Raw genomic sequence first — 24,302 nt, 5'->3', positions numbered from 1 at the left:
TAAACTTTTGTAATGGAACAATAATTAAATTAATTTATATAAACTTATAAAAAATACTATCACCTATTCCAGAAGTACGTCTATACAGGCGGAGTCGCGGACAAAAACTACCATGATTATATTTTTGATCGAATTATACGAGAACATGTTAATTTTAGTTGCAAAAACCAGAAGTTATTTATTCTCACACTCACTTCCATTTCATTGATGAGCGAACAAACGACGATTATGAATATTTTTTCGTACGTTCTTACAACTTTCTACTATCAGATATCTGAAGTAAAACTAGTGACAATAAATATACACATTTCTTTATTTAATTAAAATCACGACAAAAACAATAGTGACATCTAGGGAAATGAAAATACATGTGAAGTTAGCAACGAGGCTGGTGGTTGCGAACGCACCCGTGTCAACTTCAAACCGGTAGCCATAATAACACTATCATATTACTCTTATTATGTTCCAAGGTATTATTTCCCTCAAACACGTGCACCTATTTATATCCCATCATATATATATAGTATATAATTGTGAGCACACATAATAGTTTGTCCCATTATATTTTTTTATTTGATTAAGGATACAAGGCTTTGACTGGTTTGATTGACGTGTTTTTTTTAGCTGGTCTACAAATATAATTGTCTATTAGCCTGCTGTGCTCAGCTCAAGCCATTATGTTGGATCATTCATGAGATGTGCAACCATTGTCTGTATTTTATTTTTATATTTACATATTATAGAGCAGACATACAATATTTTGTATGCAAATGAGGATCTTAAGTATAAAATTTTTTACACGTCCCATGGAACCTTATTTGTATATCAATTGTTTTTGTGCAACGTTAGGATTAAAGGCTGTATCAGTTACTATACGCTTAAGATAAATTTTCTTCATGAATTAACCGAAATTATATTTATTTTAAAACTTTAAAATAACATATTGTGAGTACTTATTAATAATAATATCCTCCTTATCAGATGTAATCATGACATATAAAATATACTGGTAATATTGAACACGTATAGACAACCTTATGCTTCGACCAATTTGTGTATACGGAAGTCTTGGTAAATGAGGGCATGACTCACATACCTGTATCATTGGAATTGATTATTTTTTTTATGGGATTTTGTTATGTTTTTTCTAATATTGGTTGTTTTAATAAATTTTCATGAACTTTTCGCTTGACCAACATATTATGGTCTCTGTAAAACTAGTTGATATTAACGCGGACCTCCTTTTGTACAATAATGTATACGTGGGCGAATTTACGAAACATATAACCCGAATAAAATATCCTTGTAATAGATCAAATAAACTCTATTTTGCATGCATACAAAATATACAAGTTCATATTTGCACGTTAAGTAGGAATGCAATATACATACATATAGTTCAATTTATTTCTAGGACATTTGTGCGTCAGCGTCCAGACCAGACATTTTTATATTCGCGAATCTTAGAGCGCGTTGTGCTAATAGACCTCACGGTTTCTTGGGAAACCAACATCCCCAGAGACCACGCCATCAAGGTCAACAAGTATTACGAGCTCACTAACGAACTCACTAATAGTAGGTTGGTTGTAAATTTGTACGCGGTAGAAGTAGGAGCGAGAGGTATAATAGCCAAATCTCTCTACAACCTACTGAAAGACTTGGGCAGGCCCAAAAACTAACATCAGTTTATTCTTGGAACGTGCGTCGAAGACAGCCCTAGTAGATTCGTTTAAAATTTGGTTTGGTAGAGAGAGGAGCTCGGACGGTGGAGGTGAACGTTTAGCGTGCGTTAGATAGGGGCTCCGAAAACCTACTCCTGGGTCGCAAGTCCCAGGCACTGTTGAAGTTCCTCTTCCTGCAACGCGATGGACCCGACACCCGCACGGTGAATCTATGGAATGTTGAGAGGTTTCGTCTCGTCTCTATGTACAATATACATGGTAGATATAATCTGTCTCTACAAGCATAAAATGTCTTAATTATATTAAAATGTTTCTTTTTTTCAAAAATATATTTATATTTTATTTTATTTTTTGAGCATAATTTAAATAACCTTTAATATATTTTTTCAGTATTTATTAATATATTTGAAAACGTCTTTTCGTATTTAATAATTTATGAACAATTTCTCTTATAATGCCGGTTTTAAATCACATGCATCCTCCTTGAACAACATGATAATACGAAAAAAATAAATTTAATTCTCAAGTAGAGCTTCAACGCGATGCAGAAGATGTCAGAATTAATAGCGTGTATTTGAACGTACAAGTACATGGATATTATGTACACCTGATTATGATCTTTATGTTTATAAAGCTTAGGTCGATAGTGCTATATATTGATATAGAGCTTGGGTATTGAGTGGACAGCCAACGAGTATCCTCGGTGAATATGGTAGCCTTAGGTTGGAATTGCTTGTGGTCCAAGCCATCAGCTTTCGCAGGTTTAATTAATATATTAATATAAATGTATCGTACATTTGGTTTGTGGAATAATTACTATAAACCATTTTCTTTGTACGAATATAAAATTAAATTTAAGTTAAAGTAACAGTTTTAGCGTGAAAATTATATTTAGTTAGACTTCGAAGTGGCATTTTGAAAAGGGGATTTGTGTCATGAACTGAGAAGGCGTCAATGAGATTATTTTACAGATCAACACAAATGAACCAATAAGTATTTTATATTTTATTTAATATTTTATTTATAAAAAAAAATGTATACATGCGATTCCCGTTGAGTTCTGTACGAACAATAATATCCTTTACAATATCGCTTATAGCTTATAACATCGATTGAATCCAGGGTTTGTCTATTGGCACTCGTGGAGACGTTAAAAGCGGCTGAGCGTTACTAATAGACGTATTGGTAGAATAACAACCTTGTTACTGTTTGAATAGACAATGTGCCATTTATTTGTATTCTTGATACAATTTCTTTACAAACAGTATATAAATAATAATAATAATAAAATAATTTAATTATAGAACTAAAATAATGAGTTATATTTTAATATTATTTTATAATCTCTCATCGCTCGTTACTTGGACATCATCTTGCACGTCAAGTTGAACGCTAACATGCGGTCAGTATCAGCTCAAAGTATACATTTGTTTTACAATTGAATTTTATTATGATTCTATAATTTAACGGATGGGAAATATAAACCATAATCATCTTAACGGAAATTACTATTAGCTAGTTTATATTTTTATTTTTATTGTACGCAGTGATTGAAGACATAAATAATATTAAACATAAAAATATTAATCAATGACATTTTTAACATAATATATTAAGGAGACTTAAATAACATAGTATTAAAGGAGTTATAAAATTAAGAAAACATAGATCATAGACAATAGGATGTTAATATAATCTGTAGGTGAATTTTTACTCTATGGTATGTATTGCAATATCTTGACAATCTATTAACAATAGAGGTAAGTCTGTTATTTTCTTATACTGTATATTCAGCTGACCTGTTGGCTGTTGGGCCACCCTAGGAACACGTTTCCTACTCATGCGATTGTTGTTATAACAATAAACAATCATCGAAATTTTCTCACGTGATTTTAATTGTATGAAAATCCTTGGTTTTTTTACGAGATGGCACACGATACGGCTTTAAGGTTGCGTACCATTTTGGTTGTCTTATCTGCTTTTATTTGGCTATAAACTTACAATGACAGTTGGAAATGTTGCCATAAGAAATAATTAAATTTTCTGTAATTACAATGTAATACATTTATTTTCAACACAATGATAATTAAATTTATGATATTTTTAATGGCGGATAACATATTTCTATATTCACAAATAAAATCTCAACAGGATATACATAGACATTTAATAAATCTTTTGAATTTATAATCTATGCGTCCAAGAAGGTCCACACTCGCTATTTAAAGCTCAAGTAATGGTAACATTACGTTGGCAGTAACACGAAAACGCTTCCTGGCTACAGGTAAATCCCGCCGAGATAGATTACAGCCTGACGGATGGACTAAGGCTTGAGACAAGGATAGGGGTGTGCATGCAAATATTTATCGATACATATAAAAAAAAAAACTTGTCTCCACAAAAAAAATATGAGCGAAATTCAAGTAACGACTGAAGTATTTATAAATATTTTTTCATTACCAATCTATAAGAAAAATCTTACGATAATGCATATTAACTATCGATGTCAATTTAAACGTAATCCATCCTTAGTTATAACAGATGGGAGTAATTAGTAAAGCCAGGGGTTGAGGAGTAATGGCTGGTTGTTCATTGGTAAATGACTTCTGTTCAAGGTGTATTGAGATCTACTACTAAGAGAAATTCACCGAAGACAATGACTTATTATGACGAATATGCAATGATATTGACAAATGATATTAGATAACCTAGGTTACATTTGAATTTAGCTGTTTTATATAAGAATCGTTCCCTCGAGGTTTTGAGGTATGAATAATAGAAGGCTTTGATGACGAAATTCGTTTAAAAAGACTGTAATTTAAAGACTCAGAGCTGTGACGATATTTCCATTACTAGAATTCCTACACGGTCCTGTACAATCAAATCCAAAGACAACAGGTCCATTTTCAATTTGATCTTCTGGTTTTCAAGTCAAAAATGTGTTTCTCATACAAAGATTGATGAGACATCATATCACATAAATATAACAACTAATTTAACATGTTAATTTGTTATATTAAAATACATATATATATATATATATATAATAGTATGAAAAATATTACTTGAATCTTTATCGTTATTTTTGTATATTATTGTATATATTAGTATATCGATGTATGGGCACAATCTAATTAGTTTATAACATATCAATACTGTAATTGTTTTGTTATTTAGAATTAAGATGACATAGCAAAAACGACCTAAAAATTGAAGCAGAACTGAGCTGACAGTTGAATTGAAAATTAGAAATAATATAACGATAAACGCCTTTATTCCATTCGACAAACTCCTCCGCGTTTCCTCCGTACAGTACTCAAGATTATAATTCGTCAGAAAAATAAAAACGTTGACATTGTCAAAATATTCTATAATTCCAGTGCACATGAAGCCATAGATCAAAAGTAATAACCATGGAAAGAAAAATTCAGAACTTCGTTCAGTATCTGAACTCTTTTCATCCGGAATTTCAATCATATAAACAAAATTGAATATGCAGAGAACGATAACTATATTATTTTTAATAAAATAAAACATTATTTCAGTTATAATATTCATTATGTTATATAACACTATATTTCCAGTTCGCTGCGGCCTGGGGAACTCGGTTAGTTATAAAACAATGTATCGGGAAAGCAATGAAGTTTTACGATATTGTTCAACACCGTCCCTAAGTATCTTTTTATTTATACGCCTATAAACTTATTACTTTCCTAATAGTTCTTTATGGAACCTTAAATGTTCTCTACAATGTACTATTTTATGTTTATCCTCGACCTTATCCGGGATAGAAACTTAGAGCGAACCCTTTGTATGAATTTTTTTTTCATAACCACAGTAAGTTTTTAAACGATTAACGGACACACATAATATAATCATTTAATATTTTTTGTAGCTAACATACGTTTATATAGCGTAAATCATTTATATAATATTTTTATTATTCATAATTTTCTCGACAAATCTGCAACATAATTTGTATAAACAAGATGTCTCGTTAATAACTTTAATCATGAATTCCAGGTCAGAAAATTGATTATAAACAAATTAATATATAACGTAAGATTAAAACATTCAAAGTATTTTGTCGGTGACAGGTTGGAATCACAGCATCGGTATGCCGTGACGGTGTGGGATTTCTTCAATCAAACTAAGTTCTGTACTTCACGATTATTCAATTTCTTCACTTCTATTTACAGCCTTCGTCTGTGCACAATATGAAAGTATGTTGTCAATGTCACAAAGTATTTATAATGAAAATTATCTGATGTGTTCGCAAATCTGACGTGACATTCAATGAGTGAATGATTTGAACTTACAAAGAATACAGTCATTCATTTAATTTGAAACCATTTAATCAATCTCCTTCGTGTCTTATATTTTTATTCATAGACTTTATCAGTTCATTTGTTTATGCAAAGTATTGCCGTATTTATTTTCCCTTTCAAAAAAAGCTTTTCGGTGTAATCAATAGCATCCAGTCTTCAGTTCAATTATATAATCGTACCGTTTTTTTCTTATAGTAACGTCGCTTACCTTTAAAAGGGCAGACCGACTAAGTAATTGGCTATTAATGTTACCACTTTAGGCCAAAGTTCCTTTTAATTAGACTTAATTTCTCCATGTAAACATTTCTATATATACTTTCGTAAATTATTCCTATGAAAACAAATATAACGGATTATTAACAGATTTACCTATAATATACGTGACATTGAAACAATTTAAGGCTACTTCAATAGTGTTATAAAAAAAAATCAAACATGAAAATTCAATACTAACTTTGTTAAAATATTAACATTGTACGAGCTGACAATACATTGGAATTCTATATATAACTCATATCGAAAGCACCTTATCGTATAATTTAATCCTAAATTACTTTTGCAATCCAACGAAAGCATACAAAACAAACAAAGGCCATAAAAAATAATTACAACAGATAACATCGAACTACATCGATAATTACGCACATCACTATGACATAACTGTTAGATGTTGCCATATCTGAGATCCCACGTTGCGACCCGATTTTAGGGTTTTTACGAATACTATTGTCGGTCTGTTCTTACTTTTGTTTATGCAACTGCTTTTTATATATATTTTACAATCAGAATAGCGTAATTACAGATTCTTATAGTAATGAAACGAAAGTAGACTCAGGGGACGCGTTTAAAAAAGCATTTAGACGTTCCGTTGAGATCGATTTCAATTTGGCAATCGTTAATTATTTTCTGAGCTAATAGAAAAAAGATTTCAAGGCTGATAGGTAAAAGTTTTGTGGTACGGTCTAATAGCTAACGATGGGGCGGTTCTCATACGATGTATTGAAATCGTGATATTTATTTATTGTGTAATGTATTTCATTACAGTAATAAATGTACTATGACGACTCTAGAACGGTGTTGAATGTCATATTTAAGATCAATCGTTAAAGCGGTACAATTATTATGAATTATTTACTTATGTGTACAACATTTTTTTCATTCCGTTAATCTTCTAAGAGCTTATATTAAATGTATTGACGATTCGAGCTCTTGTGTACAAGCAGGTGGTGGTTTATATAATCTATAAATAAAATTAATGTTGCTATATATAATTCTGACGTAATCTGTGAAAATTTCAGAGTCATCTATCAGACGGTGACGTCATCAGTTTCCACAATACAGTGACTTAAACCAATCGAATGATTTACTGTCAAATGTCAGTATGCTACAGACATATTAAGGGTAATATATAATAGATTATTAAAAAAATTATTCACAAGTACATATAGAAAAATGTAATGAGTTTAATTAACTAATATTTTTATATGTATATCAAAATAATACACAAAAAACAATGAACCATATATTATTTTTAACCACTAGTAATTGTCTGTGTTATAATGATTTGAAGATCTCGAAAAATTAACAGCTAATCGTCATAAAGGCCGTGATTGAAAAAGAAAAACAGATAGGCATTACAGTCATTTCGGCGATAACTACAAAAAACACAAATAGCTGACATACAATGAGCATTTGACAGTCGGTACCAACTATTACTAAGGACTAAGGCGAGTGGGCGACAAATTCGTGTCTACTGAATACTGACTAACAAATAGCTAGCAAGAATTATAGTATTAATTCTGTCTGATACCTTTATAACCTACACTAGTTTCTAGTGGAAAATTTTGTTTATGTATTACACGTTCAACTTTGGATAACTATCTCGTGAAAAGAAATCCTATATACACAATTCTTTAGCTATTCTTCGTTATATGTTTAAAAAATATAAAAAATCATTTTATTTATATTTATATAAAAATAAATAAAATATCTTTTAGTTTATCTCTTTAAAACAAAAACGCGTTTTGTCTTGTCTTTGTCAGAAGAAATTTAAGGTACAAATAGTTTATTTGACAAACGCTTTCTAAATTTGATTCTAACAAGGGAATGTTAACTTTGGCAACAATAAAACATTATGACAAAATACAAGACGGGGTATTTGTTTACTTAACTATTGTTTGACGCAAGCGATGTCACGGTACGGAACGAGTCTGAACCGATTATAAATCAAACGTTGACGGTAAATTAAAATTAGGAAATGGAATTTAAAGTAAATCAGTAATATTATATATTAATGAGGAACACCATACAAATATTATAGTGAAAATAAGTGATAACATGAATGAATCAATGATTGAAAAATAATCACCCTATGTCTTTGAACATGCCACTTGAAGGATGTCGCGTGCCAGATATTATGTCAACAAGCCATAGTGCCCTTATTAAACTCGACGAATTTATTGTTCTAAATATTCTAACCAAATCGGGACGAATGTTATTATAGTTAAATGGTTAAAATCAAATAAAATGAAGCGAATTATAATCTTGTTAATTGTGTTATGATATACACAAGTATTCCTTACCTTATAATGAGATCTAAGATCACGTCTCGTCTGCCCGTGATCACGGTTGCTGAAAAGTAACCGAAACGTCGGGATTATGTAGTTTTTAAAATAATAAAAATCCGCGTAGTTTATCCGAAAAATATTAGTTCCTTACATTATTTCTCAGAATTAACTACGTAATATTCAAGTCATATCAAATTATGAGAAATCACGAAATAAAGAAGTCACTGTTAATATGGTCTTAAGGTATTTTGTGACATCCGCTTATCTGGTGTCAAGCGGTTATTATGCATAAGTTATATCCAAATAAAAATACATAATTTTTGATCGATAATAATCAATAAAAATGATTTATGATGAGAGCATCCAACATCCGAGCTGATTGAAATTACAAAAAGTAAACAACAGGTTACTTGACTTCCGCTTTTTATGAGAGGAAACAGATAATTGAGAGGTAACAGTATATTTTTGTACAGCTTTTACCGAATTATACCGTAATGTTCTCAAGATGTGTAATATAACATCTTCATTACACGTTTCTTAACAAGGTGTAAATCGACATATAATCAGGTGTCCGCCATTTTCAAGTCGAGCTGTCAATTCCCGCCATCTTGGTTTAAAGATTATTTTTTCTAATTTACAACGTGATAACTATGGTCTATACTTTGAGGACATGTAATGCTGTTATTTGTATAAATATTATTATATTTAATCTGTTTTCCTATATTATAATATATTGGCTGTGTATAAATGTATTCAAATGTAATCCCAACTCATTACCTTCGTAACCTTTGTGATAGTGTTATCTAACATCGAATCCGTGCCGAGGTACCGTTTTTTTTTCACTTGCATTCGATCACTAGCACCAATTTATTTACTTAAACATAGTTCGTTGAACTTGACCCGTGCTATTGTTACAAACGAAAAACAACCTTATCACCTTCCGTTAAGTATCACATAACTTGTAAATGGTTGTTGTTTTGCGCAACTTGCAATGTTAAGTATTCAGTTCTATCTATTTTCAACAGTGGACTCTAAACTTTATGCATTGCGAAATAAAGTTGAATATGATCTGTACATTGAAGGGCGATGTTACGAAAGCAATTTGTGTTATTTCAACTTTTTTTTATTTGTTCCATTCACAAGAGTATATTTGATTTAACACCGGCCGCTAATTTGAGCAAACATCTTTTATAATGTGTAATGACTAATTAAAAATAAACTATTTACTCTTATTTCACAGCAATTAGTTATATATTCTTAAGGAGTCCTAAATAGTTCGTATGCTTTCAAAGTTTTATAACGAACAATACAAAAGTATTGAGCTCGCATATAGTCTAAGATTCCGCTGCAAAATACTACGTTTATTTGAGTCAAACAAAATTAAAATACTTATTTGAGTCAAACAAAAATTTTTACATACGTTTATGAACAGAAGAGTACACGTATAAGTGACCGCAAGCAATTTAATTAAATTAATGTTAATTAATATTCCAAAGAAAATTTCGTTCAGATCTCTTTGAAACAAATATCATCCACACCCTAACGATGCAAAAATCCAAATATCTCGCAGTCAGCTGTAAGCATGTTCTTAAACATATTATTTGATCTATTTACACGTTCATGACCTACACGGATATTTTTAGTATAGAATTTTGGTTATGTCATATTTTTATACATATTACGTTAATTGTTATATAACTTTATATATTTGTTTTTATTACTGTTCGTTCATATATTCGCCATCCTCATCGAACGAGCGGCGTTGTGCGCTATTCATTGTTCTTCAAAGATTAATTCATATATTTATTTATTATAATTTCACATAAAAAATTAAGTTTACTCGGTTTTGCTACAATAACTTATCAAACAACATCAAAAGTAACTCGTTTTTTCTTTGCAAAGAGACCAAATTTTTAAACGATTACACATTTGAAAAATACAACAGAGGGAGTAGCAATAAAAAAATATAGACTGTACTACTTAAACATAAAGCAGATATTCGAATAATCGATAAATATTTTGGAGACAGATGTTGGGCACGTGTCAACAGTACAATAGACAATACTCCTTCAAAAAGATTTGATGCTGGTCGAAAAAAAATGCAGCCGTCAGATATGAAAAAAAAAATACATCTGCAGTTCAGAATGTCACATTGAATATAATACTATCAATTTTGAAAATGGAATTTTGGAAGCCGGACTATATTTAAATGTTACAGTCGACAGATTAAAGTGCTCTCAGTGTCAAAATTATAATGATTTATAGCAAGTAGCATGTATAATAATATTATTAAATTTGTTTATTTACTAGTACAGATAAAAAGAAATATTAGGTTATTAAGAAACCACAGATTATATAAAATGGTAATCCGCGATTCGCTCTCTAGTACAAGTTACACAGTGGCTTAAACCAACACCAGGGTCGCAACACCCAGGCACTGTTGAAGCTTCTGCACGCGATGGACCCGGCACCCGCACGGTGAATTCATGGAATGCTAAGAGGTTTCATCTCAAATAAAAAAAATGTTTTTTTTTTAATTCATCGCATTAATTAAAATAATTATGAAACGTCCGTCTGTGTTACGGTTAACATCCTGGCCGGCAGACGGCCCGGCCGTGAGAAACGCTTTCCATACACATCTAAACTGTTTACTCGCGCGTTATATTGATACAGTACTTTTTAAATTTCATTTAATCAATGTGTTATAAATAGCCGAGTTGTAAAATATAGACTTTATACGCTGAATATTGAAACTTTTTTCTAATTATCTCATAATATTAATATGTCGTTATATCGTTACTATTCTTTTTATATTTATTTATTACACTTCCATTGAAAGTTTTTTTCTAAATTTTACATAATTTTAATATAACTACAATATACTGTTTTATAATGCAATAAAAAGCACTTTATTACAAGCCCACATCGACACATACATATATCGTTTCCAGATATTGAATGATAACTAGGAAACACTTCGTATATAACTTATATTGTGACGAATCAGACTTGTGGTTGGCATACTACTAGTAATACCGCAGGAAGCAGCTAGTATTAGAAGAAACTAGCAACTCCAGGAACCAATTTCCTTGTGTACTTCTTATAACTATTATTATATATTATATATAAATGTATGCCGATATGTATTCTTCGTTATTATGTGAAACGTAAATAACAATATTCAAATTCAAATTGTAGAAGAAATATAAATATTAGATATTAAAAATTATATATTTAGTTCGTTCAAAGATATTATGATTTTAAGTTATAGCAAAATTTATACTTTTAAGTAGGTATATCCCATACTAACATAGATACGGACGCACATATACTATATGTGTGCATAAAAACCGCGTGAAAAATATACATTAATTGTCGATATTAAAGTTGAAAATTACATACATACATGTAAAAAAAACGAGGTTTTTCTCATAAACTGGATATGAAGTTTTTCTTATTTTATTTTCATATATTCCCGACCTTTGAAATGTAAAAATAACGTATGCAACATTTGTATGAGAATTTCCCATTTTCTTATATCAATCTTGTAACTCTGATCAACATTCTGTGTTAATGAAAATAACAGTTGTTTATTATTTAAATGAAACGAATAAAACAAATATAAAATAAACGGCAAAAGAACGAGATAATTTGAACGAATACAAATGTTTGCAATAAAAAATTCCTCGTTAAAGAGTCAGGGTAGGTTTAAATAAGAGGACTTGGTAGTTAGTAGGAATGTCGCACCGCCGCGGGCTGGCCGTACGCAACTTGGAATACACGATAGACGTTCATACAGACGAAAATTTATCTATATATAATACTTACATATTATAATATATATTTAAATAACTTAGTACGAATAAACATAAATCATTTGTGTTAATAAATGTATCAGGATAACTACAAGCACTTTTCTTTATTACATTTTGAATCTAAGTAAAAATCCATTTATGATTGTAATACGATAAATGTCATATTAACGTTTTCTTTGTCATATTAAGGTAATGTAAATTGCATTCGAACATTCAGTCTTAAGTGTACCGAGAACACGCTAATTCAGCACATACATTTTCCGGTATAATTTCTAATGATATAATCTGCAAGGAGTGAGTAATTTCACTGAAAATGTAATTTTACGTACATTTTATATACATAAAGGCTTCGTCTCGACATTATATGTATCTGTATAATGTGTATAATAGATAATGGTTGACGAAAATTCCAAAAAATACGCAACCACAATACACTAGATCTTTGCCAATTTACATTCCAATAAACATACAATAATATACTTAACATAAAAAAATACAACTTTTTCTTAAAATTAAATATTTAATTCTTTTATTAAAAAACTTCTTTATGTAATTTCTATAAAATAAAAAATGATTTCATTAAAAATAAAACAATTTAAAAGTAACGCAAGATATTTTTATTTCATTCTAATAATAAGACGCTTTAATAATTAATTGAATGCAATTGCAATTAATGTTGATTTTTTTTTATATTCCTGTTACGTGATTGCTGTTAAAACGTGGGAAGTTTCGAGATGCACTTAAAAATCTGTTCAAATATCTCAACAATAAACCGAATGACGCCATTAAATTTATTACATCGTATACCGCAATTAATAAATGCTAATCACCTTAAGAACTTATAATAAATATACAAGCCCGGGCTTTTATACATATTATGAAATATAGTTATACATTGGATGTATATTTTAAGTCGTTTACTTTCTTCCCGCCAAAACGTATATTATGTCAAAATTAATCCTTGCATGTTTATGGCTTTATGCCACTTAATATATAATTTTTAAAACAATTTAATCATTATACGTAGCAAGTGAAAATTCAATGTCACTCGTTTTGGTATTTACGCTATTAATATGACAGTTACATTCTCCATACGTGACGTCATTTGGGAATTAATGAAATGTCCAAGTACGGACTTTTTAAATGTTGTCTTCATTTTGAAATGAAGTGCGATGACATTATGCTATTTTTATATGAAACCTTGAGGTCAAAGAAACGCTTATTTATTTAAAACGCCTAAACAAAAGGCTATATTATTTGCATTTAGATTCAGCTTTTAATTCAGTAAAGCAAATTGTAATGAATAAATTTCAATATATTTGTAGTTGTTTATATTGATTTGTAATAAATGTTTCTGTCGGCTCGATAGCGGGACCGGTTTTTTTGTATTTGTTTTATATATATATACTGTTATATAATCTGAAAACAACGACTGCAAAAATCGATTTTTTTTTATCAATCGATTTTATCGTTAAACAGATGATGAATAAAAAAGTTTATTGTTCTTTGCATGAAATCTAAGTAATAATTTTTGATAAATTTAATACGTTAGAGGTTTAAAAAAAACGCTCTCGATTTTTTTTTTACTGAAAATTTCTCCATTACATTGTAAATTCATATAAAAAGATGGCCCTTTAATTGCAATGGAAACCGTTAACCGAAGTAGGTGAACAGAACAATCAATATCTCGGAGAAAGTACATTATGATGCATATATGTCACTGGCGGTTAAAATAATGAAAAAAAAAAATAACAAACCCAATTAACAACATATATAATAATTTTACAGAAAAAAAAACATAGAATAATATGTTTATAATTTTTTAAATTTTTATATGTCGTTCTCGTGTCCCATAAAGTTCCTTTAAAACACGTGTCATAGGATCAATGAACCGTTAAACCGGATTTAATGTTTTGATGCAAAACTTTTTCTTGAAAATAAAACTTTATAATTTATGTTAATAACATGCTAAACAACTATATATTCTTATTTACGTTATGATGTAATATAAAATTAAATTATTAGAACTATAAAAAAAAAATTGCCTTTGACCGTCGTACTTTTTTTATAGCAATAAAAGGTGGCAAATGAGCATACGGGGTTCGTTTGATGCTAAGTGGCTTCAGCCGCCTGTGGAATTTAGACACCTGGAACATATTGTTGTGTCCAAGTCCCTATACATCAATATAACCTATTATATCGTGATATATTAAGTCTAAGAAAATTTGGTTTAAAGTTCAGTACCATAAATTGCTATCATAATAGGAACGAATTATAAATAAAAAATTTGAAACGCTCCGTATGTCCAAACTTGGGATAAGCATATAGATTTCTAAACAGAGCTGTTAAAAATTTCTATTTAGGATCATACGCAAAAATTGACCAATGGGATATCGTCATTTTTAACGCGTACGAAAATAACCAATAGAAATTAAATACTTGACGAAGATGTGGAAATAAATTAAGATCATTGTAATACAAAACAAGTATTTATTTTGTAACTTATATAACTGTATATCTATAGATGTAATCTAAAAGTGTATTAGGACGTTGCACATCATCCTGGAAGCGTATAATGGTAATGCGCTCTGACCTTACGTATTTCCTTCAAAACATCGATGTAGGCCAAAAATTATATTGCGTAATGTTACAACAACAGCTTTTTTAACACGGCATCAGTAGATTCCATTTTAATGTATTTTTCTATGAAAAAAGGTAAGAGAGAGATAAATAGTATCCTCCATTTCCCTTACACTTTAAACATCAAGCTTTCTTCCCATCTATTGACAGTTCGTCCATTTTGAGACACTTCAATCTATTGTCATAATTGGTTTGACGCTCGGCTTTTCTCACATCAAAGCCGGCGAAATGTGATAATTTTATGGCATCCGACTAGTTATACAACTTACACATGGGTTGAAAAACGTTTTATAAGTAAACACTAGGATATATAACAGAGCACATTCTGACATTCAAAAAAGTTATTATTTACCAGAGTAAAATACATTAACCGTCGTAGAAGTATGACTGTGAATTAAATTAATTCGTCACAGATTAACTATAAGTTATTCTATAAAAAAAATGTATATTTTCTTTCTGCAAAACATTTCTTAATTTTAATTTTAAAGTGGCAACACTGACCGTAGTTATCTTCATAGTGTACTAGCAATCTTTAGGTCTTGCACAAAAAACAAATGCAGCCAAAAACAATGAGCGCACCTGGCTATGACTGAGAACCAGTTCAGGTAACTTGAATAATTGCATTATGAAACTGCGCATAGCTAACATTTTAGTTACAAATCCTGATTTGAATTGGTTATATATATTGAACATTGCTGTCAATATTAACAGCGTTCTTGAATTTACAGCAATTATTCTTAATCCAGACACGACTTACTTATAGCTCAATTTTATTTAACTATAGGTTAGTATTACCATTGTACTTGTTTGTGGATTTACACTAACATGTTAACGCGACGTCGTCTCAACTTACTACTTAGATCATGGACTACAATTTTTCAAAGACATTTTTCTTCATATATCATTCTTTCTTTTTAGAATAAAAAATTAGAAGGAATCCAGTATATATTAAAATTCATGCAAATTAATAATTAGAAAACGAGTGCACCCATGAGTTACGAAACTTAAACCTATGTCGGTCATGGTCATGTCTTTAAAATTATTGTTTCAATGAACAGAAGCTTTGATGAATTCGAAAAATATCTTATTATATTTAGACTTATAACTTTATAATACTTATACAACATGTTTAACTTTCAATATAATATTTGGATTACAATTACTACAAGTACTATTAACTCTTATTATACACTTTCAACGTTACACATACAGTGTCGTCAATTCATAAATCTTTGATAGGAATATTACGAGTCAATAGTCTTGAATGAGGAACGTTCAAACTGTTAGTGTTACGTTAGACGATGTACGCTCACTAAGAGCACTGTTGAGTTTACATCGGTAACAGAACTCCTATGACATTAAGTAATTAATCAAACGTATAATTTTAACGGCTTTAAATGAGTGAAGCTTAAATAAGTTTGACGTAGGCATAATACTATCATTCAATGTTACCAACCATGTGCTATATGAACAAGGATAAACTAAAAAAAAAATTATCGAATGAAATGAGTGAAATGTGAATGATTTCGTAATATTTAAATTTATATATACTTATATCAAATATAGTGCAAACGTAGAACATAAGCGGTTTAATCATAAATTTACTTATGTGTAAAAATATTACATGACATTTCTATTACAATAAAACTTGAAAAATTCTAAGTAATAATGTTTTTCCACTGAATATTAAATTTCAATTGTCAAATAGAATAGCGTCATTATATTAAACACCATAACAGTATACAGTATAGTAAATACCGGATCTCAGCTGCTAAAACGACGTTCACATTTTCTTCGTCCAACATTCTATCAAATCGCACAAGGTCGGAGAGATTCTATTCGCCATAATAAACGATACAATACAATTTAAAGAATTTGTTATAAAAAACTAAAAACATTAATTCGTTACTCGTTGATATACGAACGAACCTCGGTGACGATTTGAAACTTAAGTTAAGACGCATCAAGAAAAGTAATCTCAACTGAAAGAAGAACTCACCAGTGAAATACGTCAATAATTTATCCTTCCATAATAATCACAAACTTAATGCATGCTATTGTTTGATCACTGACATCGACACTGTTTTCAAATCACACGACATACGTCTTAACACCAAGACGTCTCGCGCCCAACTGAGGATCGTGTTAGCGTTGAACGCTCACACCAAGCGACTCAATTCTCAAACTTGCTCGGTCGGTCCCCGCATTGAACGGATTGTCCGGTTTTCGCTTGTTTCGACTTCGTCTTTTGTCATAAGAATATTATATCAGTTTCCTCTAACAGATATTATGTCATAAACATATATCTTAATATCACCATTTAATAGAGTAAAACTTGTTGCTACAGAACATTTAACATACTTAATGGTATAAGATGTCAGTGGTATGTGTAAAATAATTTCAAACAAAAAAAAAAGTAGATCAGTAGTGTTTTTACGAAATAGTATTGGGTCATTAGAATAAATTGCAGTACATAGCTCTTAACATGAATTGGATCCTAAGTAATTGCAAATAAGGTACATATTTATTTTTAAGTAAATGTATAAAATTTTATCTCTAACAATAATATTATCATGATAAAAAGACAAAACAAAGATATGAACGACCTATTCATTCAAAAATACAGATTAAATATAGTTACTTTAATAGAATTAAATAATATATGGGGTAAAATCTTATTTTAGTCTGAGATTCTCAAGCACTAATTCTCTGTCGTTTTTTATCCGTGTTAGATACAATTAAAACAAAATGAACAAACCCCGCAGTAGCAACTGGCAGAGAAAAATTAACTTTAATTTAACGGATTGAAGTACATATTGCTTAGCAAAATATCTTTGATTGTATTAAAAAATTTAAAGGAAGCCATCAATCTATAATTAAAATTGGTTCTTAAGAAATGTTTTTGAATTAAGAACGATATTTTTATTCCTTATCTAATATGTACTGTTATTTGCTCTGGTAACATTTTAAATAAATTTATGAAATTATCGTCAACATTGCCATGGATTTCTTTAGAATCTTTTACAAAGATGAGACGTTAGTGTATTAAGGAAACCTGGGACACTCGTGGTCCTAATCTTTAATTTATTTAAGATTCCTTTTATACTATTGTATATAGAGATTACGGATTTGCTAACGATTTGTGACAATATAAATACACATATATATGTTCATATAAATAAAAAAAACAGAAGTATTGTTATAAATGTTCTCAAAAGAAATCGTACCTCCTTACTGGGAAGCAGTTAAAATAATAAACTAATAGATTAAATATATCGATATTTTAAATTAATCATGAAAGTTATAAACTGCGATAAAATTTAAAATATTCTCTACAGAATTATATATTTTTTTTATAAAAACAAAATTATTTAACACAAACTGAATTTGCATAATAATAACGCAACCTCACATAATTATGTTAAATTAAACGGATGGAAATTAAATAACTTTTCCTTAAAAAAAACTGATTAGTTATAATTTGTCGATGTTGCTCCATGCGTGTATTGTATTGAGGAAGAATTATTTCGTTCTTTGTTCCTAGTTTAAAAAAAAATTGCCATTAACCGCCATTAATATTTTTTATTTGTAAATTTTATCAGCTTTGCGATTTTATAGCAGTAATAATTTTCTACGACAATAAATTCAGTAGCTTTCCTCAATTACTTTTTGCTAGTAATTTAAATAAATTGAGGTACTTTATCTTCAATTCATGATTTTTAAAATAGACATATTGACATTGACATTGACAAATAATCCACGATTCCAGTGCGAATAAAGCTATATTATAATAAAATAGACGTAAACTTATTTCTATGTTTTCTTTCTTATATAATCGGGAGGTGTAAAAGTGTTGAAGATAGGATCCTGATGTTTATCTTTTGATGGTTATACACTTTTAATCATCACAAAAAGTATACCAATGTGTGTAAACTTTACAGGTATTATAAGCGTTCAGTGTGGTATCATATAACCTAATTACTAAGATACTTAATATTAGTATTAATCCAATATAAATATAGTAGATATACCTAATCTATATACTTAAATATAATTCACTATAAAATGTAATTAAGTGAACAATGTATGTTTTTTTCAAGAAAAAGTTATAGGTATTATAAAAAACTTTTCTACTCTGTACTCTGGTAGCTAAACTTGAATATGCAAATGGTGAGCTTTATTGATTTGTAATTGATATGCATAATATGTGAGCAATCTTTACATGTAAACACTAGTTATAGACAAATATTGACAAAAGATAAAGTACATAACTTTATAACGCCGTTTCAGTTTTAAAATGCAAATTTACTGCTCGTTTGTATTGAGTATGCGATGTTAATATGTTAGTTAATAATAATAAACATAAAATATTAGTCACGTACAGTAAGTTTCTTTAAGATGAGAAAATGACATTTATTTTTAAGTATATTTTGATGACTACCTCTGCTTTTCATGACAGCGTATGAAAGACTTAAACGAACTCGATCGTTTGTTTGAGTTTTAAAATGGTGCGTTAAACATGTCATCTAATGCTGAACAGCGACATCTTCCGTCGCAAGTTGGAACGCAAGACTTATATAGATAATAGAATGTATCAATTAATGTACAGTCGTATATTATACACAAATAATACCAAGAAAAAATTAACGTATAAGTAATAATTTTTTGAATTAATAATAATTTAACTTCTCATTTTTTTTACAAAATATAATATAAATATAATTTGACAAAGACAGTACTATATTTTGTCTGTACATTTTAAATCGACAGTCATAAAATAAGAATTGATTTTATTGTTATTTGTTTGTACTCACTACTCAGTAATTGTATTGTAGACCTCAATTCTTGATTTTATTCCTTAGACTTTTCATAACAGTTTTTTAATGACATGATGTCGAACATAAAAGAAAGTAAAAGTGTTGAAACTCTCACTACCGATTTATCCATTTCGACTGGCATCAGTGAAGAGGACAAGAAATTGAATGAAATTTTAAAAAATAGACTTAGGAAATACATAAAAAAGCTAGATGGTAAATTTGGTATATTTAAGTATTGTCTCATAAATACTAGTATGAGCGCTGGCCGATGGTAATTGAAAAATATGTATTATTTTTTGTTTCTTTAGAAACTTATGCTAGCATTACTAAAGAGGAGAGTGAGAGAATTGAATTGGACACATTCAAACAGCTATACAAACCTAAAACTGAGGGTGATGCAGAGACATACAAGAAAATACCGAAATTTCACTTCAAATTACCTAATTCCGATGATATCCTAGCCCAGAAGCTCAGAGAAGAAACAAGATCTCAGTTCCTACAAAAGAAAAGCAAAGAACTGTTGGACAATAGTGAACTAAAACACTTGTGGAGTTTGTTAAAGAAAACAAATGGTAGCTATAGTATGGCAAACAATGAGGAACTTACAATAGACTATTTACAGTTCAGGAAGATAAGAGATGAAGCTGGACCCAAGTATAGGTAGGTTTATAAATATAAGCTATAATATACAAATTGTAGCACAAGTTTATGTCGATTGAATTCAACAAAATACCAGAATAGTCTTTTCAAGTCATACCCTAGTCATATGTTCGCGTTATGAAATTAGATACTGAAAATATTTAGTTATTCACTTACAAATCTTTGTACATGATAATTTGAATGTAGGTTTACAGATTGAAAATGTATATATTTCATATTCATTTTATTTATACAAACTTAGGGTATGATAATTGTGTTGTAAATTTCTTAGAATATTGTCAGCTATTAGGTTGATTAGAGGGGATGGGGTCTGTGAATAAGACAAGCTTTATATGTTGGTGACTAAACTGTATTAGTGGTTATAAATAAAGATTAAGAAGAAACATAACTTTAATATGTTTAGAATGAAATTCATAATATTAAAAATAACATGTAATGTCAATGTTGTCGGACACTAGGGAAGCCACCACTGGTTTGTAATGCTCTTCTGTTGAGAAAAGCCGTCAAGAAAGCCAGCACTGCCCAAAAGCCACTTGGGTTATTAGGAAACTTAAATTTGTTACTTAGTTCAAATTACATATGTATAGTTGCATACTACAATAACCTTTTAAGCAACATCAGTACAAATCTTCAGATAATAATCTGCATTCCTTAACACAAAATAACCAGGCTTTAACACATGTACTATATTGTAAATGTATTTCAGACCGTATTTCACTGCTGAAGTGTTTGGTCGTCTTCAAGCCGCCGAGGGAGGTCTGGGTCGAGTGAAAGGAGTTTCGCTATTCAATTATGTCATGAGACGCGTTTGGCTTCAACAGACAAGGATAGGTCTGTCACTATATGATGTAACAGGCCAGGGTTATCTCACTGAACAAGTATGTAATTTTATCACCAGGGAACAAGAAAAGAAAAAAATTACTTGTGCTTATTGATATAACACGAAATACTTAACTTCATTGTTATTTATTTACTTTTGTATGTTTGTTAATTTCTAGGACCTGGAAGGCTACATAGCGGAACTGGTTCCATCTCTAGCTGCTCTCGATGGTTTAGATTCATCATTTACATCTTTCTATGTGTGTACAGCGGTTCGGAAATTCCTTTTCTTCCTGGACCCCCTGAGAGTGGGTCGAGTCAGAATAAGAGATGTGCTGTCATGTTCATTCTTAGACGATTTATTGGAGGTCTGAATTATTCATAATAAATACAACATGTACACTTACTTAATAATTCCTTACTCTTTATGGCCACATGATATTTATTTAGCAATTAATAGCAAATATAATATATATTTTTTTATATGTCAAATATTTTCCAACTGATATACATTCCGTGTGATTGTTATGCAAAGCCAAATATATGCACAAAAAAATATTTTGTAAATTTCTAAATACATATATTGTTATTTATTCTATTTTCCTTGCTTGTATGTTTCAAAGAAATCCTAATATGCTATGAAATCCTTTATACTCATTTCAGTTACGTGAAGAAGACCTTCCGATGGAGATCCAGGAGCAGAATTGGTTCAGTGCAGCATCAGCTTTAAGGGTTTACGGACAGTACTTGAATTTGGACAGAGATCACAATGGAATGCTTAGTATTACTGAACTGGCTGGGTAAGGATATGAATTAAGAACCTTGAGTAAAGTCTCCAATAGAATATTTTTGTATATTCTATAGTTTTTACTAGACCGCGTACCGTTGAGGAATGTGACTATGAAGAACCTTAAAGAAATACGAGAACATTGAGAAGAATTGAAGCTTCATTTTAAAATATCATGGAACGTACTGGAAGAAGTGACATTAGTGACGTCAGCGAGGCCGGCGTTTCTAATGTCTTTCAGTTTAAACAACGAATTTGAATTAAATCCGATATATATACATATATATAAATATTTGGAATATCATCTCTATTGGGACATTAAAAAAAAGTGTTCTGCTTAAGATTTTTGTTTACTTAAAAGCTATATAAATTATAATAGTAATAACATTAATTCAAACGCCATTTAAGAACAGCATTTCCAGTACACATTTTTTCATTTAAGTATCCAAATAATTTTCAATCTTGGCACATATTTTAAGTAAATATTCACCAAAATAGTAGGAATAATTTGAATTTATTTACAGATATGGTTCGGGGACTTTAACGAGGGCCTTCCTCCAGCGAGTGTTCCAGCAATGTCTTACCTATGAAGGAGAAATGGACTATAAGACCTACCTAGATCTAGTACTAGCTTTAGAAAATAGACGTCAGCCCGCTGCCCTAGCTTACCTGTTCAGAGTACTGGATATTAATTCTCAAGGTTATCTGGATGCTTTCACACTTAACTATTTCTTCAAAGTAAGTTTAACATCAAAACCTATTTAATAACACCTATATATAGTTTTAATATATTTATGGAGAACAAATAGTCTTGATACATTAATGTTGTAAATATTATAGTTCTTTTGCTATATAAAAAAGCAACTATAGTCTTTTTATGGTAAAATTACTTGAAGTTATGAGTATTTTAAAATAGGTTGGTAAAATTGTCAAATTAATAGCTGTCATTTAATATTTCAAGGCCATTCAAGAACAGATGGTAGCTCATGGGGCTGAGCCGGTCAACTTTGATGATGTTAAAGATGAGATATTTGACATGATACGTCCAGAACATCCATACAGGATAACTCTGCAAGACCTGGTGAGGAGCGGGCACGGCCACACAGCAGTATCTATACTTCTGGAACTACACGGCTTCTGGGCTTATGAGAATAGAGAGGCCTTGGCTGCGGCTGGTGATCACGCATGATAATTTATATAAGTGCGCCTTATTGAAATATGAGTTACGACTGTGTTAACTAGCCCCTCTCACATTTTTACCTAAATCGAATAATCGTAGCGGAAGGCAGGTAGGAGTCTTAAAATTTTGATTCTCAGTCGTGTAGAGGAATTTTAGTAATAATAAAATTATACTAAATTCGTAATATATGGATTGTGCGGAATAGCAAGACTGAATGACAGAACCTTATGTAATAAGGAACATCTCGTTTGCTCGTGATCACGGTTCCTGAAAAGCAACCGAAACGTCGGGAGTATGTAGTTTTTATTTTATACAAAAATAAAGCACGCGCAGTATATCCGAACAATATTAGTTTCATTTAAATGAATAAAACTCGCGAAAGTCTTAGATCTCCTTATGTAATATCACGATCTACGTACATCACACTTGACATAACATTATTATTTAACATGACCGACCAAATATAACTAACACATACCTTTCCCCCAATTATTCTACAAGTGAAATTTTAATTTAAAAAAATACAAATCGGGATCGCCTTAAGCGTTTTTAACTAACAAATCAAACGATACGCAAATTACATAAGTATGTTAAATACGAAAACAAAATCGCTCACGTGTACCGAGTTTTGATCCGTCTCCAAAGAGCGCCACCAAGCAAATGAACGGTCACACACCAAGGTCATCTCGGGCCCCCCAAGTGTTTGGGTCGAGGTACGCTTTTCGGGGCGTAGGCCCCCTGAGCTGGCTGCGACTCCGCCTGTGAATGCAGGCGGGTCGTTAGGGCGGGCGTTTGCAGCCCTGGTGTCGTATCAAAGTCGCCGCCGCGCCGGCGAGGCGTTGCCCAGAGACGGGTCTCAAACGGGCTGCCTCCAGCCTGTGGCAGGATGAACGGTCAGAATATCGCTGAAGATAATGCTGATATATCCACCCAACTCCATTTTCCTCTCTTCTCTCTTATTTTTTTCCTCCTCTCTGTCATTTGTCAATATGAAGTATATCAGACTG

General features: G+C 30.5%; 2 protein-coding genes across 2 annotated transcripts in view; one reads left to right on the top strand and one right to left on the bottom strand.

Annotated features, from left to right (window-relative positions):
- Positions 1 to 17,179, bottom strand: part of LOC116775090 (uncharacterized) — a 59,062-nt gene extending 41,883 nt beyond the window's left edge. The window contains exon 1 of the mRNA XM_032667909.2: positions 17,032 to 17,179. The gene's annotated coding sequence lies outside the window, so the exon portion shown is untranslated. The remainder of the gene's footprint in view (positions 1 to 17,031) is intronic.
- Positions 17,180 to 19,794: 2,615 nt separating this feature from the next.
- Positions 19,795 to 23,641, top strand: LOC116775255 (serine/threonine-protein phosphatase 2A regulatory subunit B'' subunit gamma-like). Its single transcript, XM_032668111.2, has 7 exons — positions 19,795 to 20,062; positions 20,158 to 20,509; positions 21,216 to 21,387; positions 21,508 to 21,696; positions 21,992 to 22,128; positions 22,640 to 22,853; positions 23,077 to 23,641. Exons 1-7 carry the CDS (start codon positions 19,921 to 19,923, stop codon positions 23,302 to 23,304), a joined length of 1,434 nt encoding a protein of 477 aa, XP_032524002.2. The 5' UTR covers positions 19,795 to 19,920; the 3' UTR covers positions 23,305 to 23,641.
- The last annotated feature ends 661 nt before the right edge of the window (positions 23,642 to 24,302 follow it).

This window comes from Danaus plexippus, chromosome 25, assembly GCF_018135715.1.
Source record: "Danaus plexippus chromosome 25, MEX_DaPlex, whole genome shotgun sequence".
In the NCBI taxonomy this organism is placed as follows: domain Eukaryota; kingdom Metazoa; phylum Arthropoda; class Insecta; order Lepidoptera; family Nymphalidae; genus Danaus; species Danaus plexippus.
This window is presented reverse-complemented; position numbering and strand designations above follow the sequence as displayed.